The sequence below is a fragment of the Acipenser ruthenus genome, chromosome 2, assembly GCF_902713425.1.
Source record: "Acipenser ruthenus chromosome 2, fAciRut3.2 maternal haplotype, whole genome shotgun sequence".
NCBI classification, from domain to species: domain Eukaryota; kingdom Metazoa; phylum Chordata; class Actinopteri; order Acipenseriformes; family Acipenseridae; genus Acipenser; species Acipenser ruthenus.
Window position 1 is genome coordinate 92553466 of NC_081190.1, and position 17583 is coordinate 92571048.

The 17583-nt window shown below is 36.4% G+C and overlaps 1 protein-coding gene across 8 annotated transcripts in view; it reads left to right on the forward strand.

Annotated features, from left to right (window-relative positions):
• LOC117408375 (transcription factor COE3-like) overlaps positions 1–17583 on the forward strand; it is a 166422-nt gene that overhangs the window by 116570 nt on the left and 32269 nt on the right. For all 8 annotated transcript variants that reach the window (XM_059003949.1, XM_059003921.1, XM_059003913.1 and 5 more), the window contains one exon: positions 13904–13992. In XM_059003949.1, coding sequence (XP_058859932.1) covers positions 13904–13992 — 89 coding nt within the window. The remainder of the gene's footprint in view (positions 1–13903; positions 13993–17583) is intronic.

Consider the following 17583-nt stretch of genomic DNA (forward strand, 5'->3'; position numbering starts at 1 on the left):
AGAGTTAAGGTGCTGTCAGTGTAACTGCTGCAAGTAAAACTCAAGGTGATTGTTCAATACATGCTGTTTATATGTAGTGCAATAATGAATTCTCAGATTACCTGTCACATGGGGAATGTGGTTATCTTGCTATGCATTTCTTTAATTTGAATATCTTAAATTAGATGAGCGGAAATGTTTGTTTTATAATTTGAAGATTATTATACCAATGCACTTATGAAAAAGTACTAGGAAGCAGATATACATTTTTATCATTTAATTAATTTTGGCCAGTATTTTTAATTAAGTAAATACATTATTATTATTATTATTATTATTATTATTATTATTATTATTATAGTCGGCACTCACACATCCGACCCTATGCAGTTTTGACTTCAGTGACGGTTAAACGCATGTGACGCATATCTGATTATTTCATTTTGTCCCGTTCCATCAAAAATACAGGGCTGTGTTTTAAAATAAGTAGGCTTCCAGTTAGATGTACTGTATTGGTGTTGTTGGTACAGTACTATATTTTTAACAGAAGTAGTATTTTAATTCAGAACGATATGATTCTAAAAATATCACTTGCCAAAACTAAAGCTGGTTAATGATAAACTGTTACATTACCCTAGCTTGTCTCATTTGCTTTTTTGTGCTGCATTTCCATCAGTTGAAACTGGAGGAAGCACTGTGTAACTGCACAATATAAGACAGACTTATTTGGCATTAGAGAGATTATTTATTTATTTTTTTAAATGCGGGCTGTAAAGGATATTAAGATAAATTGTAACATTGAAGAGATGGGCTTTGTATCAGAAAACTGGTGACAGAGTACGAAATTGCGTGTGACAGGTAAGTGCATTAATTTGTTACATATACAGTATATAATAGGTATTGATTTTATTCTTAATACAAGGGCGGTAAAACGCGACTGACGTGTATCTGGGTAACAGATAAGCATTAAAAATTCTAAAATTCTAAAAGGTATTGACAATGTCAACCCAGGGGACTTTTTCAACCTGAAAAAAGAAATAAGGACGAAGGGTCACAAATGGAGATTAGATAAAGGGGCATTCAGAACAGAAAATAGGAGGCACTTTTTTACACAGAGAATTATGATGGTCTGGAACCAACTCCCCAGTAATGTTGTTGAAGCTGACACCCTGGGATCCTTCAAGAAGCTGCTTGATGAGATTCTGGGATCAATAAGCTACTAAACAAGCAAGATGGGCCGAATGGCCTCTTCTCGTTTGTAAACGTTTTTATGTTCTTATGTTCTTATAACCGAGTGCTGACTGTATTACAGGGTCATATACTTAGAGCTGAAATGCCTTTACTGGCAACCTAACGCTTTTTGAATTATTTATAACTGAAAATGTTAAATACAAGTTTTGTACCTATGGCTTTGTTCTGACAATCTTCAGATCACCAGGGTTCTGTCCCCCTTGCACATATATTGATGCAGCAATAATAGAATGGTATCGCTTTGTGAAATCTGTCTTTTCTAAGGAAGATTGGGACTCTAGTATTGAGGGTAGACTCCATTCATATAGAAGAAAGGTCAGATGGAGAACAGTTCAACATGGTAAAAAAAAAAAATGTGATAAAAAATGAAAGAATTTGTTTTGTTAAGACTTTCTTTTAAATGTAAAATCATATTTAAAAAAAAAGCCATGTGAATTGTTCTAATCCAAGGGTGTATCATACAGTATATTATTACATTGAGCTTCCAACCCCATAACCAGTACCTTCAGAAGCAATATGCATACATGCAATGCATTGTATAGAACTAAGTAATCGGGCGACCACATAGTTTGTATTATAAACCTCTCTCTTAATGCATTAAATGCTCTTGATTCTGATATGAGCCCGACCCTTCCCCAGCTGGGCTCAGTCTCTCTCTGCTCCCTCTCTCGTGTGTCCCTGCTGCTCAAATTTATGGGCACATTAATGAGAGGAGCCGGGAGGTATTGACTTTCCTGGGAAAACACGGCTCTCCGGGAATCAGAGGCAGAGTGCTGCAATAATTTAGCCAGCATCGATCCCTCACCCCTGTAGCCACGTTGATCCTCATATTACAATCCCAGATCCTGCCAGATAAAATCAGAGACTGGGTTGGAAATTTGCTATTATTATTATTATTATTATTATTATTATTATTATTATTAAAATTGTACTTGCTACCTTTTAAAACCATTTTGATACAGTAGCTTTCATGATTCAGGACTGTGTTCACTTCTCCCACATACATCATTAAGTTTTTTTAATGAATGTTTAAATACAGTGTAGGTGGCAGAGGTTCTGCATTCCTGTATTTATTTATACAGGAATTTAACCCATTGAGACCTGAATCTCATTTGCAAGGGAGTTCTGTCAACAAACATATACAATAAAACAACACAATATCATGTGTGGTACTGACTTAATCGTTTTAGGTGTCATAAGCAAAGGACATTCACCCGAACATGTACGGATCCTTAATCAGGATCAAAACATTTACAAGAGGCCCCAAACAATTTACAGAAATCATTTTTAAAACATTTAAGAGATACTATCAAATGTACTCCTTATATCATGGTTAAAAGAGTTAAAATCACGATTTAAAAAGTTTTTTGAAGCCGATAGGTAAAGGACATTTTACCCAAACATGTGCCAACCCTTGGATTGACCAGGCTGTCAGATTCACAGGAACGGAGATTATAGTTGGTATCATACCTATTAACCAGAGCAGTTAAATAACAAGGCACCAATCTTTTGAGAAACTTAAACACAAAACAGTACCAATGATAAAGCCTTCAGTCTGTAAGTGAAAGCCAGCCTAATTTTACATACATGTTGCAATGATGAGTCAAGGTGGGACATTCTAATACAAGTCTGCAGCATGAGTTGTAAAATACATCTAGTTTATGTAAAGACTGAATAGAAATAAACTGGTAAATGTAATCACCATAATCAAGGACATGTAGTCACAAATCTTGATCTGCTAGACTGAGAAAAGATCTTCCTATTTCTAAAAAGGAAGCCTAATTTAGGTCTTACGTTTAAAATCAGTTTGTCAATATGATGATTAAATGTAAGATGCTCATCAATCCATATGTCTAAGTATTTATAATAAGGAACGTTCTTTATTATCTCACCTTTCAGTGTAACAATAGTCCAAGATGGATTTGTATACTGCTTTCTATTAGAACAGAATAACATAGTTTACATCTTAGATACATTAAGTAACAATCTATCATGATAGGTTTTTTTTTTTGTTTTTGTATGGTGTCAAATGCAGTCTGCAGATCCCTTTCGACCATTGTATGGAGTGTCCAGCCGAATACAGAATAGAATCATCAGCATAGATATGCATGTTAGTATTAGTAGCATCCAGGTTAGTTCCTAGATCATTAATATAGAGAGTAAAAAGAATTGGGTCAAGGACAGAACCCTGAGGTACCCCCATAATCACAGTTCAAAATTGGAAGTAATACCATCAGATTTAATAGATTGTGTTTCGATCTATTAAATAGTTCTTAAAACCAATCCACTGCTCTATTACTTAATCCCATTTGGAGTAGTTTTTTTTACTCAATATTAAATGGTCTACGAAATCACATCCTTTGGAGAAATCCGAAAGTAAAGCACCAACACATTTACCAGCATGCAAGGCTATCGATATATCATTAACCACTTTAAGAACAGCAGTTTTTAGAGCAGAATAATATCTTATCAGAAATCCAAAATCCAGATTGGATTTGGGATTTCTGATAAAATATTATTATGCTCTAAAAAATACTATAATTGCTCATTTGCAAGGCACTCAAGTATTTTAGCAATAGGTGACAGTATAGATATTGGTCTATAGTTGTTAAGGTTTGAGTATTCTCCTCCCTTATAAACAGGGACAACATATGCTGACTTTCAATCTGATGGAATTAAATTAGAAATAAGAGAAAGCTCAGATAACAGATCAGTTAATGGTTGAGTGATAATCCCAGCTGCTAATTAAAAAAAAATATGGCTCCAGTCTGTCCGGACCAGCTGATTTTTTTTTTTTTTATCAAGGTTCAGCAGTAATTTGTATACTTCTGATACTTTTCTAGTGTGAAAGTAGAAATCAGCAGTTTTTCTGATGTTATTGTTGTTGTTTTGAGTCAGAAGTAGGTTTAGCGATAGTTCTAGCAGTGTCTAGTGGCATCTTCGTTGAAAAGTTATCAAATGCTTGACTGACCTGAATAAAATGTTTATTAAAACAATCAACACTATCCTTACTCTCAGTATAATTACAGCCATTCAATGTCACCTGCTGAGAGAGCTGATGAAACACCAGCACCTTGTATATTTTTCACAAGTTTCCAGAATTTGTGTGGATTATAGATGCTATCAGTTGTTAGTCTAAAAAAATAATCAGATTTAACTTTCCTAATTAAATTTGTGCATCTGTTTCTCAGAGTATGAAACTGTTGCCAATCATGATTAAGTTTAGTTTTATGTGCTCTAGCCCAACAACAATCCCTAGCTTCTAAAGAGCTTGCTATTTTGCTAGTGAACCATGGGCAGTCATATATTTGTATATGCTGTTTTTCTAATGGCGCATGGATATTTGTAACTGTGCTAAACTCATTAAAAAATATATATTTCTAGGCAATATTAATATCTGGAATAAGTGAGATTAATGTTCAGTCTATTTGTGTCAGAGAAGATAAAAAACATGATTCATTAAAATGTTTATAATTTCTTTTAAAAATAACTTTAGATTTAGATTTAGGAATATGTAAGTTTCTAATATAGTAAATTGTGTTATGATCACTAAAAGCATTACAGAATGTTCCTGCCACATTGTACTTGTGAGGACATTTTGTAAAACATAAATCAATTAAAGAAGATTTAGTCAGGTCTTTTAAATTCAGACGAGTTTTTTTTTTTTTTTATCATTTGTGTTAGGCCCAATGTAGAGCTTACATTTTTTTAAAAATGTTATTTTGTCGTTAGCCAGTCATAATTGAAATCTCCCATACATATCAATTCACTTTTGTCTGAGATAGCTGTGAGTCAGAGAAGAATTTCATTAACAACAGATTCAGAGGCAGGTGGAGGTCTATAACAACCTGCTATCAATAAAGGGTGAGTGTTAGGCAAATGTAAATACAGACCAAGAATTTTGTAGCCCTTGTCAACAGAATCAGCTAACTTTAATTCTACTTTAAATCTTTCATTTATATACGTCTTTCAGTGCATAAAGAATTGCAAACAGCCACAAACAACCAATATCCTCAATTTGCTATCATTTCTTTACTATCAATGTTATATAAATAATATATAATCTATATCAAAACCAATAAAAAATAAAATACAATTACTACTTCTAGCTGCTTCCAAGTCCTGCACTTGTCGTGCCGCACCCCGCATGTCCATGAGCTCCCATATTCTTCCCGCGAGAGCTCGTCTGCCACCCGATATTTTCAAGAATTGTAGGGAGACGAGATTCTTAGTGTTGTTCCCCCTCCCCCAAAAAAATAGCCACAGTTGCCAACAGGAATCACAATGCAGTTCAATCGCAGTTTAGCGACAGTCCCACACTTGCACAAAGGAGAAAAAAATACAAAACTCCAGCACCTTTCGGAAGCATTACTGAAAAACTAAAATGCAGAGAAAGTAACATATCTGTGGTTTTACTCAAACCACAAAATCCCAGTAACTCTAGCCTCCAGTCTTGGGTACTGGATTTCTGAAAGTTCAAGCCCTGCTAATTCACATCCAGAATGGTCAATATAAGTGTAAAGCCCGTACTTAAAGTGCCTTAGGTGACATTCCTGCCGTGTTTATCACTAGAATTGTAATTTCCACAGGTGCTTTTCTCCCTTTAAAACAATAGAATAAAAACCTTTGAAAGGTGTTTAGAAAGAAGGGGTTTTATAAAATATGAACCAGCCTGCACTTTAAACCCCATACCCCAGTGCATCACTTACAAATCTTTCGTGTCACTATTCAGACAGTAATATTCTGCTAGTGCGTGCTGCTATTTATTCAGACAGTAATATTCTGCTTGTGCGTGCTGCTATTTATTCAGACAGTAATATTCTGCTAGTGCGTGCTGCTATTTATTCAAACAGTAATATTCTGCTAGTGCGCGCTGCTATTTATTCAGACAGTAATATTCTGCTTGTGCGCGCTGCTATTTATTCAGACAGTAATATTCTGCTAGTGCGCGCTGCTATTTATTCAGACAGTAATATTCTGCTAATGCGTACTGCTATTTATTCAGACAGTAATATTCTGCGAGTGCGTGCTGCTATTTATTCAAACAGTAATATTCTGCTAGTGCGCGCTGCTATTTATTCAGACAGTAATATTCTGCTAGTGCGTGCTGCTATTTATTCAGACAGTAATATTCTGCGAGTGCGTGCTGCTATTTATTCAAACAGTAATATTCTGCTAGTGCGTGCTGCTATTTATTCAGACAGTAATATTCTGCTAGTGCGCGCTGCTATTTATTCAGACAGTAATATTCTGCTAGTGCGCGCTGCTATTTATTCAGACAGTAATATTCTGCTAGTGCGCGCTGCTATTTATTCAGACAGTAATATTCTGCTAGTGCGCGCTGCTATTTATTCAGACAGTAATATTCTGCTAGTGCGCGCTGCTATTTATTCAGACAGTAATATTCTGCTAGTGCACGCTGCTATTTATTCTCCCTGGAATGGAATGGAAGTGATTTACTGTTGTCTTTGCTGCTTTTGCTCATCGCTCGTCGCAGGATCATGTAATCCCTTGATTAGGACCCTCATCATTTGTGTTGGGTTGTGTAATGCAGTCATTCATGTTATTTATTTCTCAGTTAATTGTATGCGGTGAATCTTGATTAAGCTGAGTGACAAATCTAGGGCGCGTGCTCCAGCTGATGATCTCGCAGAGGGAGTATTGCGTGCAGCAGCCGAGTGTGTGTAATAGAACACTCCACACTGACAGATGCCTTTATTCAAAGCAGAAGCAACCGTTGTTTGGACGGCTAAAGGCAAACTATAAGGGGATTGCTCTCACAGGGTGCATTTGTTCCACAGTGTGTGGTTATTTTCTGTTCCCAGGAATCCAAGGAAAGGTACTTTTAAGGTGCCTAGGGGTTAAAGGTTACTGATACCTTGGTAACAAAACAGAATTAGTCAACACTTTAAACAAACAGGGACCCCCCAGAGTAGACTGTAAAACAAAAACCTGTCAGTTGTGTTGTTAAAATTATAAGCAAAGACTCAAAAGATCTTCAATAGAATAAAAGGGTGACCAGTGATATTATTCCTAGTGTTTACAGGTAAGAATAATTTAGTACAACAGGAATAATCATTAAGTTGAAAGGTTCAACTGTGCTGACAATCACCCCAGACATAATATAATCAACATAAAACAATTTTAGAAAGAAATTGTGCTTCTTTGTAGTTTAATGATCATTTTTTATGTATGTCAGATCAGAAATTGTTTTCTTTTTAGTTTCCTTGATATTGTAATATGCAAAATTTATGAAAATAAAAACAGAAGAACTTTGTGTTTTGAAATAAATACATATTCATTCGGTGTTAAAGAACAAATCTTTCAATAAATATATATTTTGAAAACATTCTTTGCATTAAGTAAAGTAGAAATTAGGAATTACAACTGAGAGGTGCCCAAGCAAAAAAAAATTAATAAAAATTGATAAACCTCAATTTCAAATTCACCTCATTTTTCTTACAGTAATGTAATAAAAAAAGAAGATTTTCTAAAAAATAAAAGGATGAATTTTTTATTTATTTATTTATTTATTTATTTATTTATTTATTTATTTAAATATATAAGAATACAGGATAGATTATCTAAAGAAAATGAAACAGTGGGTTATCAAGTTTTTCCAGGCCACCCCTCAATGTTATAAAGTACAGTGAATAGTCAGGCCGCACCATACAGAGTCAGAGATACTGGGTGTCACAGCAGTGCCGCTAAAGGAGGATTCACTGTTGATGATTCAAAATATTTTTTTGAATCTGAAATATCTTTCCTGATTTTGACCAAACAGCTTGTTCATTTATTAGTAATACCCTTCATCAAAATCAATGCATTTACAATTGCTCTTCAATAGACTTTGTATTAGATGTGCTCTCACTGCCATGGTACTTACACACACACACACACACACACGCACACACAACCCCAACCCCAACCCCAACCCCAACCCAAGAGAAATAAGTGAAATGTATTGATCCAGCCTCTGCGCTCTCAATTTTTTGCTCTAGTAACACACTCAGGAAAATTAAACATTTCAAAGCAGGAGCCCAATCAATCATACTCCCCCCCAAAATCAATGCTCATAGAAATTTCATGAACTTTAAACTGTGATTGACAGACTGCTCAGACTGAGACGAAGTGCACTGGTTCTTTTTTTTTTTTTTTTTTAATAAGTCCCATCAGACAGAAATTTCTTTGTGATCAACACCACTTGTACTTTTTGATGAGTATCATTAAAAAAAAAAAAAATCAGTGCTCTTTTTTAAAGATATTTCAGATTCAAAAAAATATGTTGGATATCCTTTTCAAAGAAGGTCCTTAACGGCTTTGGTTTACTGTGCTCCCCAAATTTGAAATAAAACGATTGAAATATTTACAGAGGAATAAATACATTTTAACGTTATAAAAATAGCAAGAAACAACTCAAACTAGTTTAACACTGTTACTGTAGTTATTCTCGTGCAAAATTAGCCTTTTGCACTTGTTTCAAAACGGGGCCCCAGGGGTCCCTTTTTCCCTGTGCTTTCATACCATCGTAAGCAAGGCAATAAAAGCTGCTATATGTTTCCATGTGAGGCTTGGGGCATGTGTTAGAGAAACAGGGAAAGAGAGATTTCCCATGGAGGTGCTTTACAACCAGAATCCTCTAAACTAATAACAACAAATTACTTTACATCTTTAATGTTTGAAAACATATTGCTTACTGCAGTTGGACATGGTTTCGCATCCAGCACTGACTTCTATTTCACTGTCTCCAATCTAAGTTAGTTTTCTTTAGAGCCCTTAAAGCTGTTAGTATATACCATGTGTAACAGGACGGAGGCTGGGCATGAGATATGCTTTTAACCTCATCTCATCTCAGCAACGGGACAGAGTCCTTAAATGCAATGTATCACACAACACATGCTTTGTCATAACTAACTGATTTACCTTGCCCATCTGTGCTTTACCAAAGTTCCACATTGCCTTTACTATGTTCTACCACACTTAGCTATGATTTTATCATGTCATACTGCAGTATTTATAGGAGATAATGGGCTGGATTTATAAAACTGTTTTAGGGAATGTTTTTATAAGGAATGTTTGTAAACGTTCTCCTAGGTTAAACATGTTTTGAAAAATGAGAATTACCTAAAATAGCTGGTGAAGGTTTTATGAACTGTAAAATAATAAAGTGGGCTTTACAAAAACAATTCTTAACAAAAAACATTCCTTAAAGCATTTGTCCCCACAGCTGCTGTTACATGTACAGTAAATACATAAATACTGCATTTCTCACATTTAAAAGCAAACATTTAAAAACATTAAAATAAACCATGCATAAGTATAATATAATCAATAGATATAACACTGGATACATGACTGCCAGACACCACAATGTCACAAAGAGTGATGATAATATATATATATATATATATATATATATATATATATATATATATATATATATATATATATATATATTGGAATAACTTGGCTGTATTGGCAAACATATGCATGTGTCTTTGTACTCAGGCAACTTTTTGCCAGTAACATAGATAATATTTCTTTCTATTTCGAAATAGATTCCTTTACACTTTCCTTCAGTCCCTATTTCCAGACTTTGCAGAGTTGACAAGACTTAAACCATGTCAGCTGTGCTAGCTGACTGATAACTTGTTAATGCTGCATTTCCGGGGGTACATACAGTAAAAATGACCCTAGTAAAGCCTTCTATATTTCTCCCTGTCTCAAGGAACGTGAAGTTGACTATTAATTAATGCAAAAATATGGAGTAGACTGGGGCTGTTTAGAATTCAGAAACTGCAGCCTCACACATCCTTGAGCCAGGAAGGAAGTGAACGAGACCGTTTAGACAAACTTAAAATATATTCACTGTAACTTCATCTGGGGGGAGTGTTTACAGAATTTTTAAGCTTAGCAAGAACACCTTAGAGACAAAGATAGCAAATAATAAAGTGGTTTAAATAGACATGCTTCTGCTTGCTCTATCTGTCTGCTGTTACAGGATTTCAAAGGGCTGCAGTGTGTTTTCCTGGCTATACCAATGGTTAACTGTAGCAGTGTTTGTCGGTATGGTTTCTTTGTACACAGGTCACTTCACAAGGGAAGGTGACTTAGTTGTTCAGTAAAATAGGCAACTGTTGTTTGATAATATGTCTTTGACTTTAATCATTTTATCACATTTTTTTTTTAAATAAACTCAAGCAAATCAGCAAGCTTTGGATTCAACCTGTTGTGTGGTTTATTTTTTCTGAGCCCCCCTGTAGTTGTGTTCTTCCTCAGTGTACTGATAAAAATTGCACTTGCCAATGACACTATCCATTAAAGTATACCCAAGGAGCCTGTGTAATCGCCTTGGCGGAGGAGAAAAAAAATACACATCCACTCACGCACACACACTCCAAGTGAACTACATTATCTTCCTCCGTCTAATCACACGTTCAGCAGAATGCGAAGAATGGACGAAAATCAATACAAATTACGATGGAGAAAGTGGCGCTGATGGCTGGAATTGGAGCATATGTTTACACTAAATCAAGCAATCTATCTTCATATCTGCTGTGTAATGCATCAGGAGGTCAGGGTTCAGCCGCACACTCCCATTCTCCAATTGCCCGGGCTCTTCAGGAGGAAAGTACGTATTGATTGGTGCGCGACTAGACTGCCATCAGCCAATCAGGAGCCGGGGTCAGGGTTCAGGCGGGTTTTAATAAGGCGATGTAATGGGTTTAATTTAAAGCATAAGCCTGCTGCAGCAATTTTCAAAATGACTGTGAACACACCCTGTAGCGAGGTTTATTAAAATAAAAGCATATGCTCTCTGGCAACTGCCTCTCCTGTTTTTTTTTCTCTTTCGGTTCATAAAATTATGAAATTATTCAACTGGGAAGTATTTCAACACTGTTCAGTAATCAGCACCCCTGCTCTGAGTAGCAGTAGGGATTTAACTCTTGCACTGCCTCTTAGAATTGTGCAGAATTGGGGTTAAGTGGCGCAGTGGGTTAATTTGCAGGCTTTTCTTTCATTTATTGTGATGTGGTTTTTAACCCTATCACAACACAGTTGTTTTTTGTGATGTACCGCCAGTTCTTATCTGTTTTGATAGTTTGAATGAGCCCATTTATCCACATCAAGAAATCCCTGCACAATTCAGGATAATGTATTGTTGCACAGATTGAGGTTCTTGTTTTCTAAACACTATAAACAATAGTAAGTAGAGCAACCACGGATCAGGACAGCACTCATTTGGTGTGATAAGATTACAAGATGTTTGAATTGTTCTGATAGGATAACCATTCCTGATGATTACTGCCTTTATCTCTCTCAGAAGCTGGGGGTGGAAAAAACAAACCCTGTTCCCTCTGGTTGCCCAGTCATCACTTTTAGACCACAACTTTAAGCCCCACTGAACCTTCATGATGGGTTGGTGCTAAAGTGCTCCAGGAGGCTTAATGAGGCCAGTGGGAATGGAAACAGCCAGACCTGCCTCCCACTGAACTCTGCTTCAAAACAGTTGACCTGCGAGGCCCCTCTCCATTGTACAGGAGCATTTTACAAGACGCAGGGACACACTTGGAAAACGCAAGGAGTCTCAAAACCCCTTTCTTCTCCTATGTACAAATGAGCTTAAACAAATTTGATTTAGTAGCTCGAAGGCCCATTTCGAGAAAGAAAACAAATATTGTTATAGCAGTAATAACATCTATTTGCCGTAGCGAAACGCAGCCGTCTGCTTTCAAAAGGCAGATTTGCCGGTGTGGCCTTATTCTTATTCATGAAACCGGCAGTTATGCATATTAGCGTAATCTAGCTATTCTACTCCCCGGTATTTGGAGTGTCAATCATCCTTATAAAATACAAGAGGCGTGTGTGACAAAAGCAGAGTGGGCAAGCCGGCTGACAAATTGTCCCCAAAGTCAATTTTGACAGCCTTTCATGATTAATGGGCTTGATTATGGAGAAATTTCTTTAACACGTTTCGTTTCGTTTTTTTTTTTTTTTTTTGCATAAAAAAAAGATGGAAATTGGAGGCTAGCTATTTGCAATGTGTTCAGGGGAATGGAAATAAAGGGGGAGGAAGAAAATGGAATCAAATTAGTCTGAAACAATTTCTGAAAGTGATACTGTTGGGCGCCTTTAAGGTGTCACACTAAAGGTCTCACCACACAGTTAATAAAGGGAAAGAGGCTTATAGAATAATCGTGAGGAAGGGGAGCAGGCACTCAGACATGGCAGCTGAAGTTGCAATGATATCAGGATTTAACCTTTGGCCTGTCTAAATTTGGTGAAGGAGGGTTTGACTTGTGGGAGGTGTACTGGGGGAGAAATGGGTACATGACATCAGAGGAAAAGAGATAATACTACATAATATGTTAAGGTGTGTCCTGGGACTTTAAAAACTAGAATTATTAAGATTGAAACTTTTTTTTTTCAAACAAATACATTTTCACCTTAATACAAAATAACAATTTCATATATAGGTATATATGTAGGTATAGGAGACGTTGGAGTCTGGTATTGCAATTAATCTTAATTTGGCAAAGCAGCTCTCCAGCAGCAATGCAATGGTTACACAACGGTGGCTGCGATGGCTCATTAGTAGTAGGGTGCCACATTGGTATAAAATCAGTACATAAAGATAAAAGTTGGTTAAAATTGGTCTGGGTATTTTAGGTGAACTTAACGTGTAAAAATCTAGTAACGTACCATCTTTTGGTGACCAGATCATCTTCGAACTGTGTTTTTAACTTTTTATTTAGTCTATTTGTCTATTTGTCTATTTTGAGATATAAGTTATCTTTGGCATGATATAATTATGTTATTTGTCATCATTTTGTGTAGACCAAAAGCAGGCCTATAACCCCAATTGCTTTCAGATATTTCCAGGAAAAAGATGTTCTGGGAATATATTTGTTTCAGGACTTGCACATCAAGCAAACCTGGGTCTTAACTATCTTCCCTTATAAAAGTCCCCCATAGGAAAGTGTAATAAATCTTATTAAAACCAAGACAAAGCATAGGTAAGCATTGTAAAGCTCAGAGAGGTATGGTAAAGCATATTAAAATCACATTAAAAAACAGAAAACATGCAAATAACCCAGGGAACGGCATTTAAAAACTGCAAAATTACTGAGCAAATTTACTGTGGTGAACTTCTATGAGGATTACCATTAACCCTGTGAACGGTAGAAATGAAATAAAGCAACATAGTCCAGTTATTGTAGTGCAAAACCCCTGGGTAGAGATCGGGTGGTGAGGAGAAACAAGTGGTAACGAAAGTAAATACAACGGATCCCAGTTTCCAGTGGCCCCGCCTTCAATTGATAGGTTAGCGTATTCAGTAATCCTCAGAGTATGCTGAAAGTATTAAACACACACAGGTTTAAATTTCCCTCCTCGCTTGTCAACTCCTCCTGCCTCTCCAGTCCGGAAGTTCAAACACCAGCCCTGAGCACAACAATGCAGTCCACTTTGTATTCAAAGCGCTGCCCCTGAGATCTGTTGTCAGGAGGCTGAATTCCAACACAAGACCATTTTCTCCTATGACAAACCCCTTTACTTTTCTTGAATGATCTAATTCCTAAACCTTCAGTATCCCACACTCGTTGCTTTAAAACCACACCAAGCACAGTTATTTATTGTTTGAAATCTTCAATTTATTTATTTTGTTTTTCAGCATTGAATGAACCTACTATTGACTATGGATTCCAGCGATTACAGAAGGTGATTCCCAGACATCCAGGAGATCCAGAGAGGCTACCTAAGGTAAGACTATGAGGAACGATAAAGGTGTGCATTTGTAGCAGAGCATAGGCTGGGAGAAAACCAGCGACCTCACAAATCGCAAGTGAGCATCTTCGGCACTGTGTACTGCCTGTTACACTCTTCCCCTTTTTAAACTCAACGATTAGCTTAAGCCAATCAATGAGAGGCTGAGCGCAAACCAGTGAGGAGACTAACTGCAAGCAAGCATCTTAACCACTATGCAAAAGAGCCAGGCTCATCTGCATACATGGGTATATAGCTTTTAAAACTCACCAACAGGAGTCAGAATCCGTAATGGCAGTGCATGAAACAACACTGCCCATGACACATCCTTTTTACGTGATTAATGTAAAGCTAAAATGACACATTCTGCGCATATATATATATATATATATATATATATATATATATATATCCCTTTAATATCTACACTGAGGATATGATGGGTGGGGATCCATTCTTAATCAAGTTCTCATTTTATAAACATGTAGTGGACATGAGCTAATACTGAGAAATTCAAAACTGTGGACTTGCAGTACTGTTTGTTGTGACACTCAGTGATATCCTGACCTAGCTCCCCTACCTTCACATGTTCATTGGATTAGGGATCTGATGCAATATATTAGAAAAAATAGCTTTTACACTTTGAGGATCTGCAGAAAAAAAAAGCATATGTAACACACCCTATTGTGTGATGCACTGTTGTTCCAGATGCATCTCTGATACTGCATGTGCAGGCAGGTCTCTTTTGTAGAGTGGTTGAGTTGCAGGGTCCCACCCAGCCCCCCCCCCCACACACACACACACTTTCAGAAATAAAGCATGACATCCTTTCCTTTCATATGTGACGTGTTTAGGGGGTCGTGTGACAAATTGTGTAATGGCGAACATTTTTGTTTTGTTTTGTTTTGGGTATTTTTTGCATTTTCATAAGACTTGTCATACTCACACAAAACTTTAAAACGCATTGGAAATTCATTTTAATTTCTGCCGTGAAATGGAGAAACAAACAGAGAGCCGTGCAAGAGAATCTCGCAGCAGCGGGACACTTGGGATCAACGCTGTGGTGTGCTCGTTTATTGCAAACCTCTAAGAGGTAACAATGAGAACAAGGATACACAGGGACAGTGACGTACAGAACTCTCACCACCAATAACTGTACAACGCAAATTCATTGTATTATATTTATGACGTATGTTTTTAGTTTTTTATTAATTACATTTTTTTGGTGCTTATTATGAGCTAGTTTCGATTTTTATGTAAATCATTTTTTCAGAGCTTTCGATTTTTATGTACTGTATGAAATTATTGTTTTTTGTTACTGTACTTTACAAAATGCTTGTTTTTTTTCTGTCACAAAGTAGTAACTGTACAGTACCACACTTTGTACCTTCTTTCCTTTGTTGTCTTCCACAACGAAATCTCTGTGGTCATGGACACATTCTTCTGGGTTTTTTGTGTTTAGGCATTTTTTTTACATTTCGCCACAATTTGCTATTCTGTTTTAAATCCTACGTATCTTAACTGTAATATAGCATTAAATCCCGCGAACAAGCCTCCAGTCGAGAAAGTATTCAGAACTAATCAATACAAGTTAGGGAAAGGTAGTTTGTTTTTGTTTTTTATGTATTAGGTTTTTGAGTTATGTGAATTGAGTATGTTTCCAGTGTTTTTCTGGTGTTCATTATACACAGATTATTATTTTTTTTTTTTGTATCAGGGGTGTTTTATCGGTTAAACCCTAAAATCAGAAGCCGTAATTATATTATTATAGTCATTTATATTGTAAGTATATTATTGTGTATGTGTATAAATCTGTGTATTATGAAAGCATATATTAAAAACAACATGAAAATATAAATCTGTATGCTGGGGGTGCGCAGACAGTTGATAGGTCTGGAAGGGGGTACGCGGCAATCAAAAGTTTGGGAACCTCTGACCTAGTCCACTTCAGCAGCTTCCAACACTTTGTGCTTTTTATCATGTATTCATTTCACTATGTAGTTGTGTATATTTTTTACCATTCTTTTTCTTTTTACATTTTTATAGTTGTACATCTGGTTAACTGTTCAGTATATATTCCATGGACACAAACAATGCAAACACATACACACAGGAGACAGATGCACACACACACACACACACACACACACACACACACACACACACATTCACAGCAGGTACCAAAAAAATCTTTGACGTTTTGCCCACAGCACTTTGATGCCTAGTTAGTATGAAAAGATTATTTTCCCCTAAAAACCGTGCCGCCTAAGTGAATGTAATTCCTTTGGGCAGAAAGCTGCTGTAGGAGGGGATACAATGAGATGGGGACTGACAGTTTAAAACAGCTGCCAAATTGAACCCATTTATCAAAATCTGACATCTAAGATCCATCGACCAAAAAAGCAGTTTATTTGTAAATTGATACTAATAGTGAACATACATTGTTTGGCCACTTATGCTTTTTCTTGTGGTAGGCAAATGTATTCTTATCAGATTTTCATTATTAAAAAAATAAATAAAAAGCTAACAAAATAAAAGTAAATACACAAGGAACCTGATTTTGTTTGTATTGAAAAGGTACAAAAAACAAAACAATGCTGACTTATATACCTTTTTTTGTCTTACTTGTGTAACAGTAAGACACAGATATGGCGTATGCAGCTTGTATTTCTTAGTTAAGATGGGGTAGAGTGTAGAGCTAATGGGTCCAAGTCAGTGGGTAGACTACAGTGGACTACACTTGCAAAACGTAGTAAGCAGTTATATTCCTTTCTGGAATTGAAGCTCAGAATTGCAGTTAAATAAAATATCAATGAAAACTGCTACGGCAGAGACAGTGTTTAAAATGGCCGTCAACATTCTCGACAATGAAGAAGGCATCTATTGTAAATCTGCAAGTTTTTTATGAGAAGTGCTGGATTAATGGCACCAAACACTCTCCAGTAGTATGTTCATCCATAACTATAAAATGCTCAATAGAGCTAAAAAAGAAAGCAAGAAAAACTTTGTAAATTCAATGACAAACATTCTCAATGTCTGTAATTTACCTTTTTTTCGGTATTTTGAAGTTATCCACAAAATTAACCGTTTATGGCAGCAAGACCGCCCCAACCCACCCAGCACACACACTCAGTCCCACCACACACAGATACTCTGCCAGCGTGCCAGTGTGCCTCAAGCCTGCCCTGGAGGGAGCAGCCTGTGTCTAGAGACTGTCTGGAAAGGTTCCAGTTTGCCCCATTTATGAGAATGCGTTTGTCAGATGGCCAGCTGTTCACGAGAAGCTAAGTTGAAACCCATCAAAATGCATTACATATATCGAGGGGACTTACAGCTACAACTAGACCTGTGGCCAAGGGGTGGACTGTTGCCAATCCGCTGAGCCACCCAGCTTCCCTGTACAGGCTGTAGTGTTTGAACTGTATTAAGTTTACTAATTACAGCTAGTTATTTAAAGCAGTATAACATAGTTGGGTTGAGTTCTAGGATGCTTTAACATCTTGAAGAGTAGGGTTAAGGTGTTTACAATCATTCTAACTGCTTATGGGTTCTGTTGTGTCTGTATAGAGTTAATATCGCTTTTCTATA